Source organism: Leuciscus leuciscus (genome assembly GCF_965113295.1).
Source record: "Leuciscus leuciscus genome assembly, chromosome: 1".
Classification (NCBI taxonomy): domain Eukaryota; kingdom Metazoa; phylum Chordata; class Actinopteri; order Cypriniformes; family Leuciscidae; genus Leuciscus; species Leuciscus leuciscus.
In genome coordinates this window covers 52,156,839-52,170,722 of record NC_138725.1, presented here as the reverse complement: position 1 = coordinate 52,170,722, position 13,884 = coordinate 52,156,839, and the positions used below count along the sequence as shown (strand labels likewise).

At 38.0% G+C, this 13,884-nt stretch overlaps 1 protein-coding gene across 1 annotated transcript; it reads right to left on the bottom strand.

The window, feature by feature from the left end:
- Nucleotides 1-10: 10 nt before the first annotated feature.
- LOC309504405 (chaperone Ric-8A) lies at nt 11-13,828 on the bottom strand. The gene is made up of 14 exons (XM_082177480.1): nt 13,757-13,828; nt 13,553-13,643; nt 13,187-13,234; nt 12,947-12,964; nt 12,289-12,381; nt 9,586-10,190; nt 9,326-9,461; nt 8,309-8,497; nt 7,008-7,102; nt 6,768-6,918; nt 6,318-6,407; nt 6,005-6,149; nt 922-1,192; nt 11-759 (listed from the first exon to the last, which is right to left on the bottom strand). The coding sequence occupies exons 2-14, from the start codon at nt 13,640-13,642 to the stop codon at nt 618-620; spliced, it is 2,073 nt and encodes a 690-aa protein (XP_082033606.1). The 5' UTR covers nt 13,643; nt 13,757-13,828; the 3' UTR covers nt 11-617.
- Between the last annotated feature and the right edge of the window lie 56 nt (nt 13,829-13,884).

The following is a 13,884-nucleotide window of genomic DNA, read 5'->3' as shown; positions in this document are numbered from 1 at the left end:
AAATAAGTATATTCAAAGATTCAAGTGCTGACTAATTCTGTAAATGAAAACATCTCTCTGAGGATTTGACATAATTTTTTTATTCAGCATAAAGAGCGTTAGATCCAGCCTCAGAGCTTCTCTTCAAGGTAAACATTCAACTCCTGCTCGAGCGCAAGGAAAAAAAAGAATCCGTGGAACTGCATTTCCTGTTGTTACCATGGTAACATAACCATGGCAACACCAGCAGCATTTTCCAGGAGTGTTTAGCCTGTCTGTCTCTCTCTTTCTTTCTCCTTTGCCTAATAGCTTCCTATTTCACTCTTTTTAGCGCATATCGTGACTCACAAGAGTCATTACGTAGAAATTATATTCTCCGCTATTTTGTGCACATTAAAATGTAAAAAAAAAAAATTTTGTCTCTCCCTTATTGTTCTCTTTACACATCATACAGAGCTTTATGTTTTCTTTCTCAAAATCATTTGCTATTACGTCCCTTGATTACAACGACATATTAAATGAAAAAATAACTTATTTATAACTGTTATTGAATTTATAGTTGCTCTATTATTTTATCCCTATATTTAGTTATTAGTATAAAATATCTTGCACCTGTCTCTCATTAATCATCAGCTCCATTATTGTTCTGTCTCACTGTCATCTTCTTCCTCCTCTTCCTCTTCCTCGTCCTCCTCCTGCACAGTGCAGTGCCTCGTCTGGCCACACAGCGGCGCCAGTTTGCCGTCCGTGGTCACTCCCACTGGCTGAATGATCCTGTCCCTGAACGGGTGTGGTAGAGGACACAAATGATGATGGAGTAAAACAACAACAACAACAACTGTGCACTATAAGGGCGCTATATATTTTAATCGGACTACCTTTCCACTACACTGTTTTGAAAAGAAAATCAGAGATGATTTTATATGAAGGAATGAATCATACCGTGACAGCCTGTTGAATATATTTATGAGTTTGAGCGCCTCTGCCTCTTTCTCTTCTTCAGTCATCCCTTCCATTGGATCAGGCTGTTCCTCCTCCACACGTCCCGTCACAGGGTTAATCCTGTCCTTGGCCTGTCTGTACTCCTCTGTGTCTGAGTCAGAGTCACTGGAGTACTGCTGTTGAGGAGAAGGGCCATGGCCGTTCAAAAGACCCCGCGTTGCCAGCAGCCCCGCTGCATTACCGTAACCAGTGTACTTCACAAACCTGCTCACTGAGAGAGAAAGAGATCATGAATATCATATTGTTTATATGTCACAGAAAGGTGTGCAGCTGGGCGAATTCCAAATGGTGTTTTTGCACCCTTGAAGGGCACTTCGGGAAGGGGACGCCACTTATAGGGGCGTTCCAAACGAAAGTGAACAACTGAATCCCTTCACGAAGGGGCCTTTCATGTGGCCGTTAGTGAAGGGAACAAGCCATGGTCACTTCAAGGAAGTAATTTAATTATTTATGGTCATGTTCTGCCCTTCGGAGTGAGTAAGGCATAGGGATGCTCACTTCTGATTGGAATTTTCCAAATCATTTTGTAAGCCAAAACATGGAAATCGAGTTCGCATTTTATCACTTCCAGTTCCATCGTGCCGAAGTCAATGGGTTTTTGGTTAAATGCCTGAAATAAGGTCTGTGGTTGAAGCAAGCTCTTTTTAAAAGTTGTGTTCATTTGTGAAGATTATCATGATGAAAGATTATCATGATGAACAAAAAGTGTAAGAATCAAACTTTTGTTTTGTCACAGTACTGATTTTCTTCAATAATCCGAGGCCTGGTTTACACCTGGTATTAAGATGCGTTTTTGTTGATCAGATCACAAGTGGACGAGGGCGACACTTTCCTGTTTACACCTGTTTTAATCCGTCTCTTTTGACCACTTTCAATCACTTCAGTCCTGATTTCTTCGAGGGGAGGGTCTATGGGTGGGTAAATGTATGTTTTTTTTTTTTTCAGATCTTTCTATCTAATGGACAAAATAAACTCACACAATTTACATATGAAGACCACTGGAGAAAACAAAAAAACAAGACCACGGCAAACGCTGAGAATACATGTTAGAAATCAGGAATGTGAGAGAACATTGTACTTGGTACGTTTTCGTCTTCAAACCAAACTTGGGTCTTCAGCCAACAAAGTTTAAATCCTGTCTGGCTAGCGCGCTTCCCATAATGTTTATTATATTATATATTATATTATATTATATATATATTATATATCAGTAGGCAGAGAGTAGTTGGTCTTTTGTGGCTTTTCGAACACATTTGACCACATGAGTGTCTACACTACGAAAGCAATCGAATGCGACTGGCAGTGTTGGGCAAGCTACTTGGAAAATGTAGGGAGCTAAGCTAGCAGTTACTCTACATTAAATGAAGCTTCACTACACTGAAGCTACCACCCTGGAAAATGTAACAAGCTAAGCTACAGGAACATGGCAAAAGTAGTTCACTAAATCTAAGCTATTTTTTAAAATTACATTTTTATATTGAACCAACTTCATTCCAAATCAATGCTATCTCAGTGATCAATAAAACTGTAAGTTCAACAGATAGGCAAGCATAATTGTTCAGTTCAATTGTTTATTCAACAACTGTTCCAAACCAATTTAGCAACAAAAACAAACAAACAAAAAACGTGATCCACATAATAACAAAACCAGGTGTCGAGAGTGTGCGTGTATTCATCTGTATGTGTAGCCTACGTATGCATATGCACAACATGTTTGCCTGGGTATGCACCAAGGTTATTTTCGTAAACGAAAACTGAAACTAAGACTAAAACTATTGGTCAAAAAACATTTTCGTAAACTGAAATAAAATAGAAATTTCAACATTAATGAAAAACTAAAACTAAATGAAACTAACAGTTACTGAAAAAATAACTGAAACAACATAATAATTCGCAAAAATAAATAATCGTTTTCGTAATTAATAAGCTCTCCTAAATAAGCCTATACCGGAAAATCACTTTTATCCACTGTGCTACTTTATTTTTCAATGTATGACCGTTGCGCTTGAGTCTCGCGTCTTCTGCAGCATCACGTGCATGACACGACGCTCTAAAAACGCGGCACTCAAGTTAAAATAAGTTCAACTTTTAAAAGACACGTATCGAGACCTTGCGCTTTTCCCCCACTGTGCCTCTCTTTTTCCCCACTGAAAAACTATTTTTTCCGTTTTTCAAAGCAAAACCGACTGTGTGAACCAGCCCTAAGAAGCAGAAAGGCCCAAATCTATTTCCACCTCATGCAAATACAGCTGTACCTTAATTCCAGGTATAAGAAGATAACCATCTCATGTGAAACTAGCCTAAACAAGATAGGCCTATACCACACATATTAGACAAGATACCACACTGAGCAGAAAATGGAAAAAACAAATAGCATGTCTATAGCCCAGAAATAGACGTAGGCTATTTGTCAGAGTAGAAGTATACTAAATCTCTGGTCTGAAGAGAACATTTGAATATGTGTATAACTATGATTATATGATTTTTAAACGATGCAATAGACAGAAAGCATAAATGGATCAATACAAGAATAATGTTTGAAAGGATTAATAATTGAAATAACCTTAAAGAATAATCATAATAATCATACGCATATCTTATGATTCTTATGATACAAGAACAAGATAGGCCTATACCACATATTAGACAAGATACCACACTGAGCAGAAAACGGAAAAAACAAATAGCATGTCTAGCCCAGAAATAGACGTATATTTGTCAGAGTAGAAGTATACTAAATGTCTGGTCTGAAGAGAACATTTGAATATGTGTATAACTACGATTATATGATTTTAAACGATGCAATAGACAGAAAGCATAAATGGATCAATACAAGAATAATGTTTGAAAGGATTAATAATTGAAATAACCTTAAAGAATAATCATAATAATCATACGCATATCTTTTTCTTATACACCACGTTTAACAAGATTTCATTTTTAATATTATTATATAATTTTTACTTTTTAGTTGCATTTGTTTGGTTCTTTGTTCATCCTCAAACAATTATTTAATTTTTATTATTGAAAGGTTTTCACAAGAGTTAAATGTAAACTGCAAACATTAAACTTTGCTGAAATGAAATGTCTTTAACTGGAAATGTTCTGTTAACTCTGCTAAACTATAATTACTAAAACTGAAACTGAAACTAAATATATAAAAACTAAATAGAAATGTGTTCACAAAATAAAATAAACTAAAACTAACAAAACCATTAATGAAACTAACTCAAACTAAACTGAAATTTATAGGAAATTTGAAAAAGATATTAAAATAAAAAATAATATAGAATAACTATAATAACCTTGGTATGCACAATTTAGACTTGGGCATATTTGCAGGACTAACTGTAAGTTAATTTATAACTCAACTCAGCTCAAACCACAGTAGCAAAATAATTAAGACCTGCTCCAAACAGTAACAACATGGCAAAAAAAATTACCACTAGATTCTGGCCAAGGCCCCTCTTTTGCAGGATGTGTTATTGAACCCATCGTCAATACTACGGCAAATGTACAAATAAATAAATAAAACATCTAGGTGAACATCAGATTATGTGGTCATGTTTGATACCAGCCAATAAGAAAGATTATAGAGATGCACCGATTACAATTTTCTAGGCCAATTCCGATTTTTCATTGAGTTTGACCCGCCGATACAGATTAACAGGGGCCCTTGGCGAAGTGGGGGCCCCACAAAGATATATTGATAGCCTATATATTGATATAGACAGCGGTGTTGTGAGGGGCCCACCTCTTGGTTCTGTGACCGGGGCCTAACATTTGGTGCTATGCCCCTGCCCAAACTGATTTATAAAAAGTAGTTTAAATGGGTACATTTTCTATAAATATTTTTGAATCTTTCTGATTTCTGACATAGCCTACTCTAGTTCTTGTTAAAACACACTATAGTAGGCAAATTATGCGCATTTTAGGCACTTTTAGTGTGAAATCATATTTATTTTGTCCATGAAAAGTGTGCTTTCACTTTAATTGAGCGTGAGCTCAATGGTGAATGAAAAATAGACTCGGCGCCGAAACCCTCAGCTCCACTACTGCTCAGCTCACGCGCTGCTCCTGCTCGCGGTGTGTGAATGCACTTGAACATGCACGCCGAAAACAATTCGCGCTGCTCGCGGTTGCGGTCTGAAACGGCCGTAATTCACAAGATTTCCTATGTGCGTTCCGTGTGCACGTGTGATGCTGATGTTGCGCGATGTTAATCATGCGGCGTCCGAGTTGAGCTTGTGCTTCAGAAAATGTAGCTTCAGCTTGTGTGGACGCTACCGCACTACTTGATCAACAAAAGAGCTTCGCTACTGAAAAGCTATTTGATTCAGAAAACAGCGACGCTACCACCACGCTATTGAGAAATGTAGTTAAGCTAGTAACGTCACTACTTGTAGCGACGCTACTGCCCAACACTGGCGACTGGATGGTAGAGGTGGAAAGTGGACAATCTCAAACCATTTTAGACCCGTTTACACCTGTATTTAGCATCGTCCACTTGTGATCTGATCGACCAAAACACATCTTAATAGGTGTAAACAGGGCCCAAAAACCAATGGGAAAAAAATCCAATTGGCTTCTTCTTGAGGGAACCAGGGACGTCCTAATTTTGCTGAGTTAGACTTGTTCCTGGGTCAACATATTTCTGTCAGAAAATATCCCTACCCCTAAACCCTACCTATAAGTTATCCCTAATTAGAGGAAGAATATAGGTGAATAACACTGATGTACAAGCACCTAATGCTGGTTGTAAGCCTAAACTTGATATAAAGTGTAAACTTGTCCCTCAAATCTGGTTGGTTGATTGGAATGTTGATCCATTAACATGTTGCACTTGGTGAAATCAGGTTCTGCAGGGAAGAACCTCTGTGTTAGCCTAAAATATGGCATCACCGCAGTGCTCCATATAATAGCATGTTCCTACCATGATGCATGAATATAATAATCATTCAGTATATATCAAGTAAAGATGTCAATGCACTTTGCATGGTTCAGAAGATGCATGTATATGTACCATTTTCTTTACAGAGCACAAAAAGAAGCTCAGCTGCACATTGTTTGATATCAGTGTCGACATGGGTCATTAGTCGCACTAGTCTGCTTCTCAGTGTGTTCCCCTGTTCAGGCCTCAGCTCAACGTCTCTCAGGGGAGGCAGGATCTGCACAAAAATAGCACAGGATCAGACTACTGGTACATAGCCATGAAAATGAGAAGTATATGTTGTGCCAACCTTAATGTATCATGTTTATAAAGTTCTCTAAATGTAAAACTTAACACTGAAATGGTGAAAATGTTTTTAAAAAGAATTTGGAGGTGAGTTTTGTACCTGCTGTCTGAGATAGTGTCTAGTTTCCCTGTGTGCTTTGCTGCTCTCCGTCAACAGGTTTAAGACTGGAGTCAACTTTTCCTTATGGCCCTGTATAATTCACATTTGAAGATGTAACAATTATCATTAAATAAATTGTACAAATGCAAACTGTTTTATCTCCAGATAAACCTCTGTAATGTTAAAGGGATTTCAATGTATGGACAAAAAAGGATTCCACAAAATATCTTCCTTTAAGAAAAAGTCATTGGTTTGGAATGACATGAGGGTGAGTAAATAATGGCATTATTGGAATTTTTGGGTGAGCTATCCCTTTAACATGGATATCTGGCATGTTTTGGAAACTAAACCCCAGTCTATGCATTCACTGGAAACCCCTAACCTTGGCATTAAAAGTGCCATGTTTTTCATCTACAGGAACCCTATACAGTTCAGAGTGCTCTTTCTCACTCTGTCCAGTCTCTTCTCCATAAAGAGCAGCAAAGTGTGGACACAGTCCATGTTGACTCCGCTGGACTCCTTTGAACCTTCGGATAGGCGAACGGATAGCAGAACATCCAGGCATTGCAGAGGGAGCGCTGAGAGCACATTTACTGTGTGTCTGTGGACATTCGGCACAAAAGAGTTATAGAGATCAACAGGATGAGACCTCTCAAGACTTCATCACACTGATTTGATTCTCACTCTCACCCTTGCAGCTCCTCTTTTCTTTCCTCTCCCTCACAGTTCACGAGCAGACAGTGACGCAGGACTGCAGCTAGGTGACGATACGAAGCTGCAGCCTCCTGTGGCCAGAGAAGAACAACCCAAAATGTTGACTGTAAAATAAATTCCTTGACAGATGGGTCATCCTGTTATGGTGTACATATTCATGCCCTCATCGTATATGTCTTATTAGGTTGGAGAAAATAACTAAACTTTCAATCTTTTAAGATGAAAATCATATTAGTTCTGGGTTTTTTTACGAACAATATCACAAAGTGAATAGGGATGAATTCATTTGTTTTCTTTAATTTTTCAAATATATAAAAAATTCCTGTGTTCTTAACATCCTCTTCCCTGTGAAGCCCCATTCATGGCATGCAGAAATAAAATATATTGTGGCCACAAATTAAGAATTTGTTTTTATGACAATAATTCTTGCCCATGTTGTATTCATTTGTTCTCTTCTTTTAGTTAAAGCAACTTACTAATTCATTCCCTTATGTTAGACAAAATCAATGCCACATTGTACTAATTCATTCCCTCATTTTAATCTAGTTAAATCATGGTCACAAATTAAGAATATCTTATTTTTATCTTGCCCCCCACACCACCTACACCCCACCACATGTGCCATGTCATTTACATTTTTAAAACATTTTTAGTGTGATCATCCTACCGGAAGTGACATAATTTTAAAGGGGTTGGAACACACAATGGCTGTGTCTGAAAGTAGGTACTTGTTTTGAATAAGTAATTACTTGACAACCGCTAAAAAAGTAAGTGCTATGAATGTGTGTAGTATGAATGTAATCTGGATGTATTAATCCACTCTATGCACACTTCTGAATCTCGCAAGAAGTAGTAGGTCATTTGGTTACTTTTTGCCTACTCTTTTATGAGTACTGTGAATTTGGACATACTTCTTTTGTCACATACTGTTTTTTGCCTTCTATATAGTAGGGAAGTATGTGATTTCGGATGCAGCCAATCATTGAGTATTAGCACTGGAGAATCATGTGAAGTTTTGTGCTATTAGCTAGTTTGTCTCATTCCATCCTCTTTGATAAAATTACAGAATCTGTATGTTCGATAAACAGTAATATCAAAATGATAGAAAATAAAACTGCGGAACTAACTCCCAATCCCACTGACTTAGTTTTTTATGCCAATCTTATTAATAATCCTGTATTTTTCTGGCCATTGTGTAAATAATAAAGTAAAATATAGAGTTAAAAATTTGGAATGACCCAGATGTGGTAATTAGTGGCAAAGAAAACAGCATTTACCTCGTCTACTTCCTGTCTGTGCACATTATAGGTAATGTTGAATAGGATCTTCAGAATCTCAAGGGCACGTTGTGAAACCTCCTTACACACAGGGGGTGCTGTCAGGTCAGTCAGCACCTCATGCGTTTCACCCCAGCACACTTCTAAACACTGCTCCAGAGCTGCAGTCAGCATGGACACACCGCGCTCCTGACAGGAAGAGAAGGCACAGAATGAGCTAATGAAATACCCACAGATATGAAACTCAAATTAAAAAGGCAGTTTGTGTTCTCGTAACACTTTCTTTTATGTGGTCTGTGACTCTTAGGGGGTCTACAGTGATTCTGCAGGGGCTCCAATAAGTCTTATAGTTTATCTCAGTTGTTTTGGTGCATTTCTCACAACTGAAATTCTCAAAACTACTTGTTCAACCTCCACATCATCTTGTCACTTCACTTGTGCACATCATAAAAGCAATTTCTCATTCTTTTATCATGTTGATCAAAATATAGGCCTATTATACTATTTCTCTGCTGAATTGTTATACTCCTCAAAACATCTAGGCATTAGTTCCTTGCATAAGTCATTAAATGCAAAATGGTTGACTAGTTGTCATAAACTGTCAAGCATGTTTTCAATACATTTCTATTAGACTTTATTTTGTAAATGTGTCCTGAATTGATGAATTGCGGAGGTAAATTTTGAATTTCACTAATGAAGGAAATAATAATGAATTGATAAATTAGGAAGCAGCAAGGCAATTCATAATCAGTTGCATGAATTTACCAAAGCATTGGCAATTTGTTCAAAAGTAGTTATGAGAATTTCAGTAGTGATCTGAGAAATGTACCAAAGCAACTGTGATAAAAAATTAAGGATTCAGGAATTTTAAACAAAATGTAACAGTGAGTCCCTGCTCCTCTCCACCAAGGGGCCATTGGCCTGAAAAAGTGTGAAGACTCCTGCTGCATGGGCACACACCTATGTATCACCAATAATATCCGTTCCATATTCAATATCTGTATTACTGAGTGTTACCTGGCGGAGCTCTATCCTAAGTTCAGGCCGTAAAGCAGTCAAGAGAAAGAGAAACCGCAGTTCATAAAATTGACCACTTGGAGGTGATGAGGAATGTATACCCTCCTTAAGTCTATCTGACAGGCCGCAGAGCAACCTGATGAAGAAAACAAAGCACAATGTAATGAATTAGACAGAGTGAGTTTTTGCTAACAATATTGAATTATTTGATGTTACTGTACATGACAAAAAAAATTTAACATCTTAAATTTGAGCTATACTTCAGGGTGCTGGCTCTCTCTTGTGCTTTCGTGCTGTTGTAGATGACATTGCACAGAGCCTTTATTGCCTCTTTCCTCCAGATCTCTCCATCATCATGCCCCTCCTCATCCTTTTCACCTCTGGCATCCCTCTTTCCTCTCATCAACACCCCACAGACCCCATCTTTCCTTATGCTTTCTTCATGGTGGTCGTTTTGTGCTTCAGTATTACAATTAGATGTTAAATTCACAGGATTGAATTGCAAACATCCTTCACTGGCTGAAGACTCAGCACAGGCTGCGGAGGCAAAGACTGAATCATCTGTCTCACTGTAACATGTTGGGCTTTGGGTATTGCTGTCATTATTTTCTGGGCGTGTCTCCGTCTCATTCTCAGGAGTGATGTCACTGTGGGAGGAGCCCCACTGAGCAGCCTCTTCTTCAGGCCAGGTAGGCAGGGTGGAGATGCCCCCGAGTCGAGCGAGAGTTAGAATGGCATAGTCTGTGATCAAGGGTGCCAAGGCCTTTCGGTCCCGTGAGATGATTCGCAGAGTTCGCAAAGACACCCTCAAAACGCCCGGCTGCAGCCGCATGCGAATAAACAAGATCAGAGCTGCAGCAAGCCTCTGGAGGAGACCGAAAAGAAAGGTTTAAGTTATATTCCCCCTGTTTCACAAACAAGGCTTAAACCTAGTCCCAGACTAAAATGCATGTTTGAGCTGTTTTAACTGAAAGCAATTTGCGCTGGCATATCTTAAAATATCTCAGTGCCATTGTTTGGTCTCAAGATGCACACCAGTAATGTTTTTTTTCTAAGTCATGTTTATAAACGCTACTCAAATATCCGAATTAAACCAAGGCCAATACTTTTTTTAAAGTAAACTTCAAACATAATTAAAGTAAAAAACCTAAAGTTCAGCTAAAAATATGTTTAGTAAGACTGTAAATCAATAATGATAATTTGCACAATTACGAAGTCGCGCCGTTTTCGATTAAGCCCCTCCTTCCGAAAATACGAAATGTGCTGTGATTGGTTAGCTGGTCAAGTGTGTTGTGATTGGTAGCACTTAGCCGTCTTCGGGGAAATGTCACGCCCCTTCATAACCGATCCAGAATAAGTGCGTCCCTTTGCAGTGGACTTTGAGCTTTGTCACCTTGCAGATTTTTTTAATGCTCAAAAAGCTACATTACACACTAAAGTTGAAAAAGTGAAAAAGCATAATAGGACCCCTTTAAAGTCCGCGTGAACCGGAAGTTGCAAATGACTTTTCTCCAGTGTTGTGAGTGACGTATTTCCAAGTGAAACGGAATATTGAACAGAGGGCAGAGTTTTACTTTAGCGCTCCTCCTCTCCATCTCTGCTCATAGCAGACTAACGGTTTGAGGGGAGTGGTTAAGCGTTTCCCAACCCAAGCCGTCAAACTGACGTCATCAGAGAAGGGACGCCATTTCAGACCGGAAGTAACTTTTCAGACTTTGATTAAAGATTACCACGGCAAACAATTTTTTTCTGTGTATTAACTTGCACGGATTAATTGTTCACCACAAGACTAGTAATATGCGCTTACAAAGTAAATAGGGTCAATTTTGATTTCATGTCAACTTTAATATAGCACTATTCATGTGTTTTTATTGTCCAGGTTTAAAATGCAGCACTTAATATTATACAAATTTAACGGGTAGTCCCTGCTACCCGTTCATGCTACTTTGGCATGAAAAAGCTTGAAGACTCCTGCTTTATGGACAAGAAACGATTTTAAGGAACTGAAATTCATGTAATTTTTAACTAGAAAAGATAGTTAAAACAAAAGTTTTAAAGAATGTTTTCTTAATTACACTTTGTTTTATATTTTGAACGTCAAGTTGGAAGGTTTATAAATAGATTATAGAATGACAGAACAATTGATATAGAACAATAAATAGATTTTTTTCTATTACAATTTAAAAATTACGTAATGTCCTGTGAGGTGTGACCATCTTTATTTAAATTCTAAATCAATTGAAAGGATGAAAATCCGATTCTGAAAATGAACTTGAAGAAATGGGGTGTGTCTCAATCAGCTCCCTCAGTAGTCAGAGCACTGATCAGGGTGACGGCCTTTTAAAGGCTGTCTCAATCGCAAAATCCTACCAGTGCACTGAAACATTCACTCCCTAAAAAGTCCCACAATGCACCGTGAAACCAGGGAGCATCGATGCTCACTATATTCCCTTAACGGAACTTCTGAAGAGCAAAACATAAATCATATGGGCCAACTCGCATGCGATTGATGTTTTTTAAAATACAAACAATTATTTAATTATATTTCAGCGGCAGCCTAAACATACATGGCCAGACAAGTAATTAACATAATCCAGCAAACATAATTTATTTATGGCTGAAACGTTGCATGAATTTAACAAGCAAAATATTTATCATAATGTATTTAAATAACATTAAAAATGATGTCAGAAAGTTATCAGCTCTGCTGTTGTTCATAAATACAATAGTGATGTTGTACAATGAGGACATTGTCACATCGCCGGAAACAGAGTCATCAGTGTCCCAATGTGTAGTAAGTGAGCCAGAGTCCTTACTGTCCTTACCAGTGTCTGAATTCATGTTGATGTACTGATTCACGACCTAGGAAGCTATGGGAGCTGATTGAGACGCACATAGATGTGATTCTAGGTTGTTAATTTACTTTTGGCCATATTGTTTGAAGGAAGTTGTGTTTGACTCACCCTCCGCAGAACAAGATCTGGATCCTCATACTCATCAAAGTCAAAATCGGAGTCCGAGTCTGGAACATACTCTCTCACTTTATTCCTACGGAACTGAGTAGAGAAGAACAAACACAAGTACATTTACAAGAGAAAGTGGAGTTAGACAAAGCTTTTGCAAGAACTGAGAGGTGACAGGGGAAGAATAAAGTCAACGACTGCCCTTCAAGCTCAAGATTCAGATTTGAAACACTGGCCTGCTTCTTAAGATATCAACAACAGAAGTTCATTGAAGACTAATAAAAGCTTCGGTTAGAATCCATGAACACAGAGGAGAGATTATAAAAGCTTTATTTTGTGAGCACAGGCATGATGAACAGAGGTAAATGGCTTTTGTGAGTGTATGAGTTCCAATAAATTATCTTTTTGACACACGGCACAATAATTGGTCCTCAGTAACAACAAAATAATTATCTCAAAAGAGTGAACAGGCCCTTCCGACACCGACATTCTGGGAGCCAGCATGTACAGGCGCCCCAGGGTGAGATAGACGGCGAGTATATTAGTTTCAGATTATCCACCTCTCTCATTTTTCTTCCCCACAGACATCTCACTCCCTTCTTTATTTATCTACCAGCAAATACCTGCTCTTTTTCTTTATGTCATGTGAAAGATTTACCTCATCCAGCTCTCTTTGCTGTTCTCAGTTCATCCACACAGGAGCATTGGGCAAAAAGTGAAAAAACATGATTAAAAAACATGTTTGTGAGTATCATATATGCACTGAAAGAATGAGATGAGGGTGAAGTGAGGGATAAAGATAAGTGAAGGTGGATGAGTATTAGCTGTGTTAATCCAAGCAATGTGTGTCCTCAGATTGAGGACAGATGGATAAACAAGGAAAGACTTTAGAATTTACCTTTCTTTTCTCCCTTTCTTCCACATCAAAAAAGAAACATTGCGAGTACTGTAAAAAACAGACAGGTTATTAAAAGGTGAAATATAAGAGAGACAATAGGATTTAAAGGCTCTGCAAACGCTAGACACATTAAAACTTTGCTACATCACAGAAATTGTAAAATTACTGGATAATAATGAGAAACACCCTTCAGGTTTACCCCAGTTCTGTTGTCATGGAAACTGCTAATATCTGAGTGTTGTAGAAGTAGTAGAAGATTCTAACACAGTTTTTTTATTTCTGCCAGCACAGCGATGATCATACCGAGCACAGAATTAATCTTATTACATTTAATTACATTTCTGCATGTCAGCAAATTGTATTTACCTGAGCGTTGTAATCATCCAGATGGATTTGAACATTGTCCTGGTCACCTTGTTTGATAAACTGAATAATCTTCTCCACGTCTACAGGCATTCTTAATAATAATCAACCAACATACGACATATGTAAAGATAATTTACTGTACTGATACAGTACTGATAGAATCTTATATAATGTTTAGAGATGCATTCATATTCCTGTACTTACCCTCTGTGTTTTTAAAAATGTGTGATGGTTTCCCTGCAAACAACTCGTTTTCGTGTTTGTATGTGCCTGTCTTCATGGGTTCCTATCTGTAATCTGACAGGCCTCAGATTTAGCTTTGAGTTTTCCTA

Coding starts and splice junctions, on each gene's coding strand:
- LOC309504405 (XM_082177480.1), bottom strand. CDS start 13,642: ATGCCTGTAGACGTGGAGAAGATTATTCAGTTTATCAAACAAGGTGAC. Junction 13,235..13,552: donor TGGATGATTACAACGCTCAG/GTAAATACAATT, acceptor TGTTTTTTACAG/TACTCGCAATGTTTCTTTTT. Junction 7,103..8,308: donor ACAGACAGGAAGTAGACGAG/GTAAATGCTGTT, acceptor CTCTGGCCACAG/GAGGCTGCAGCTTCGTATCG.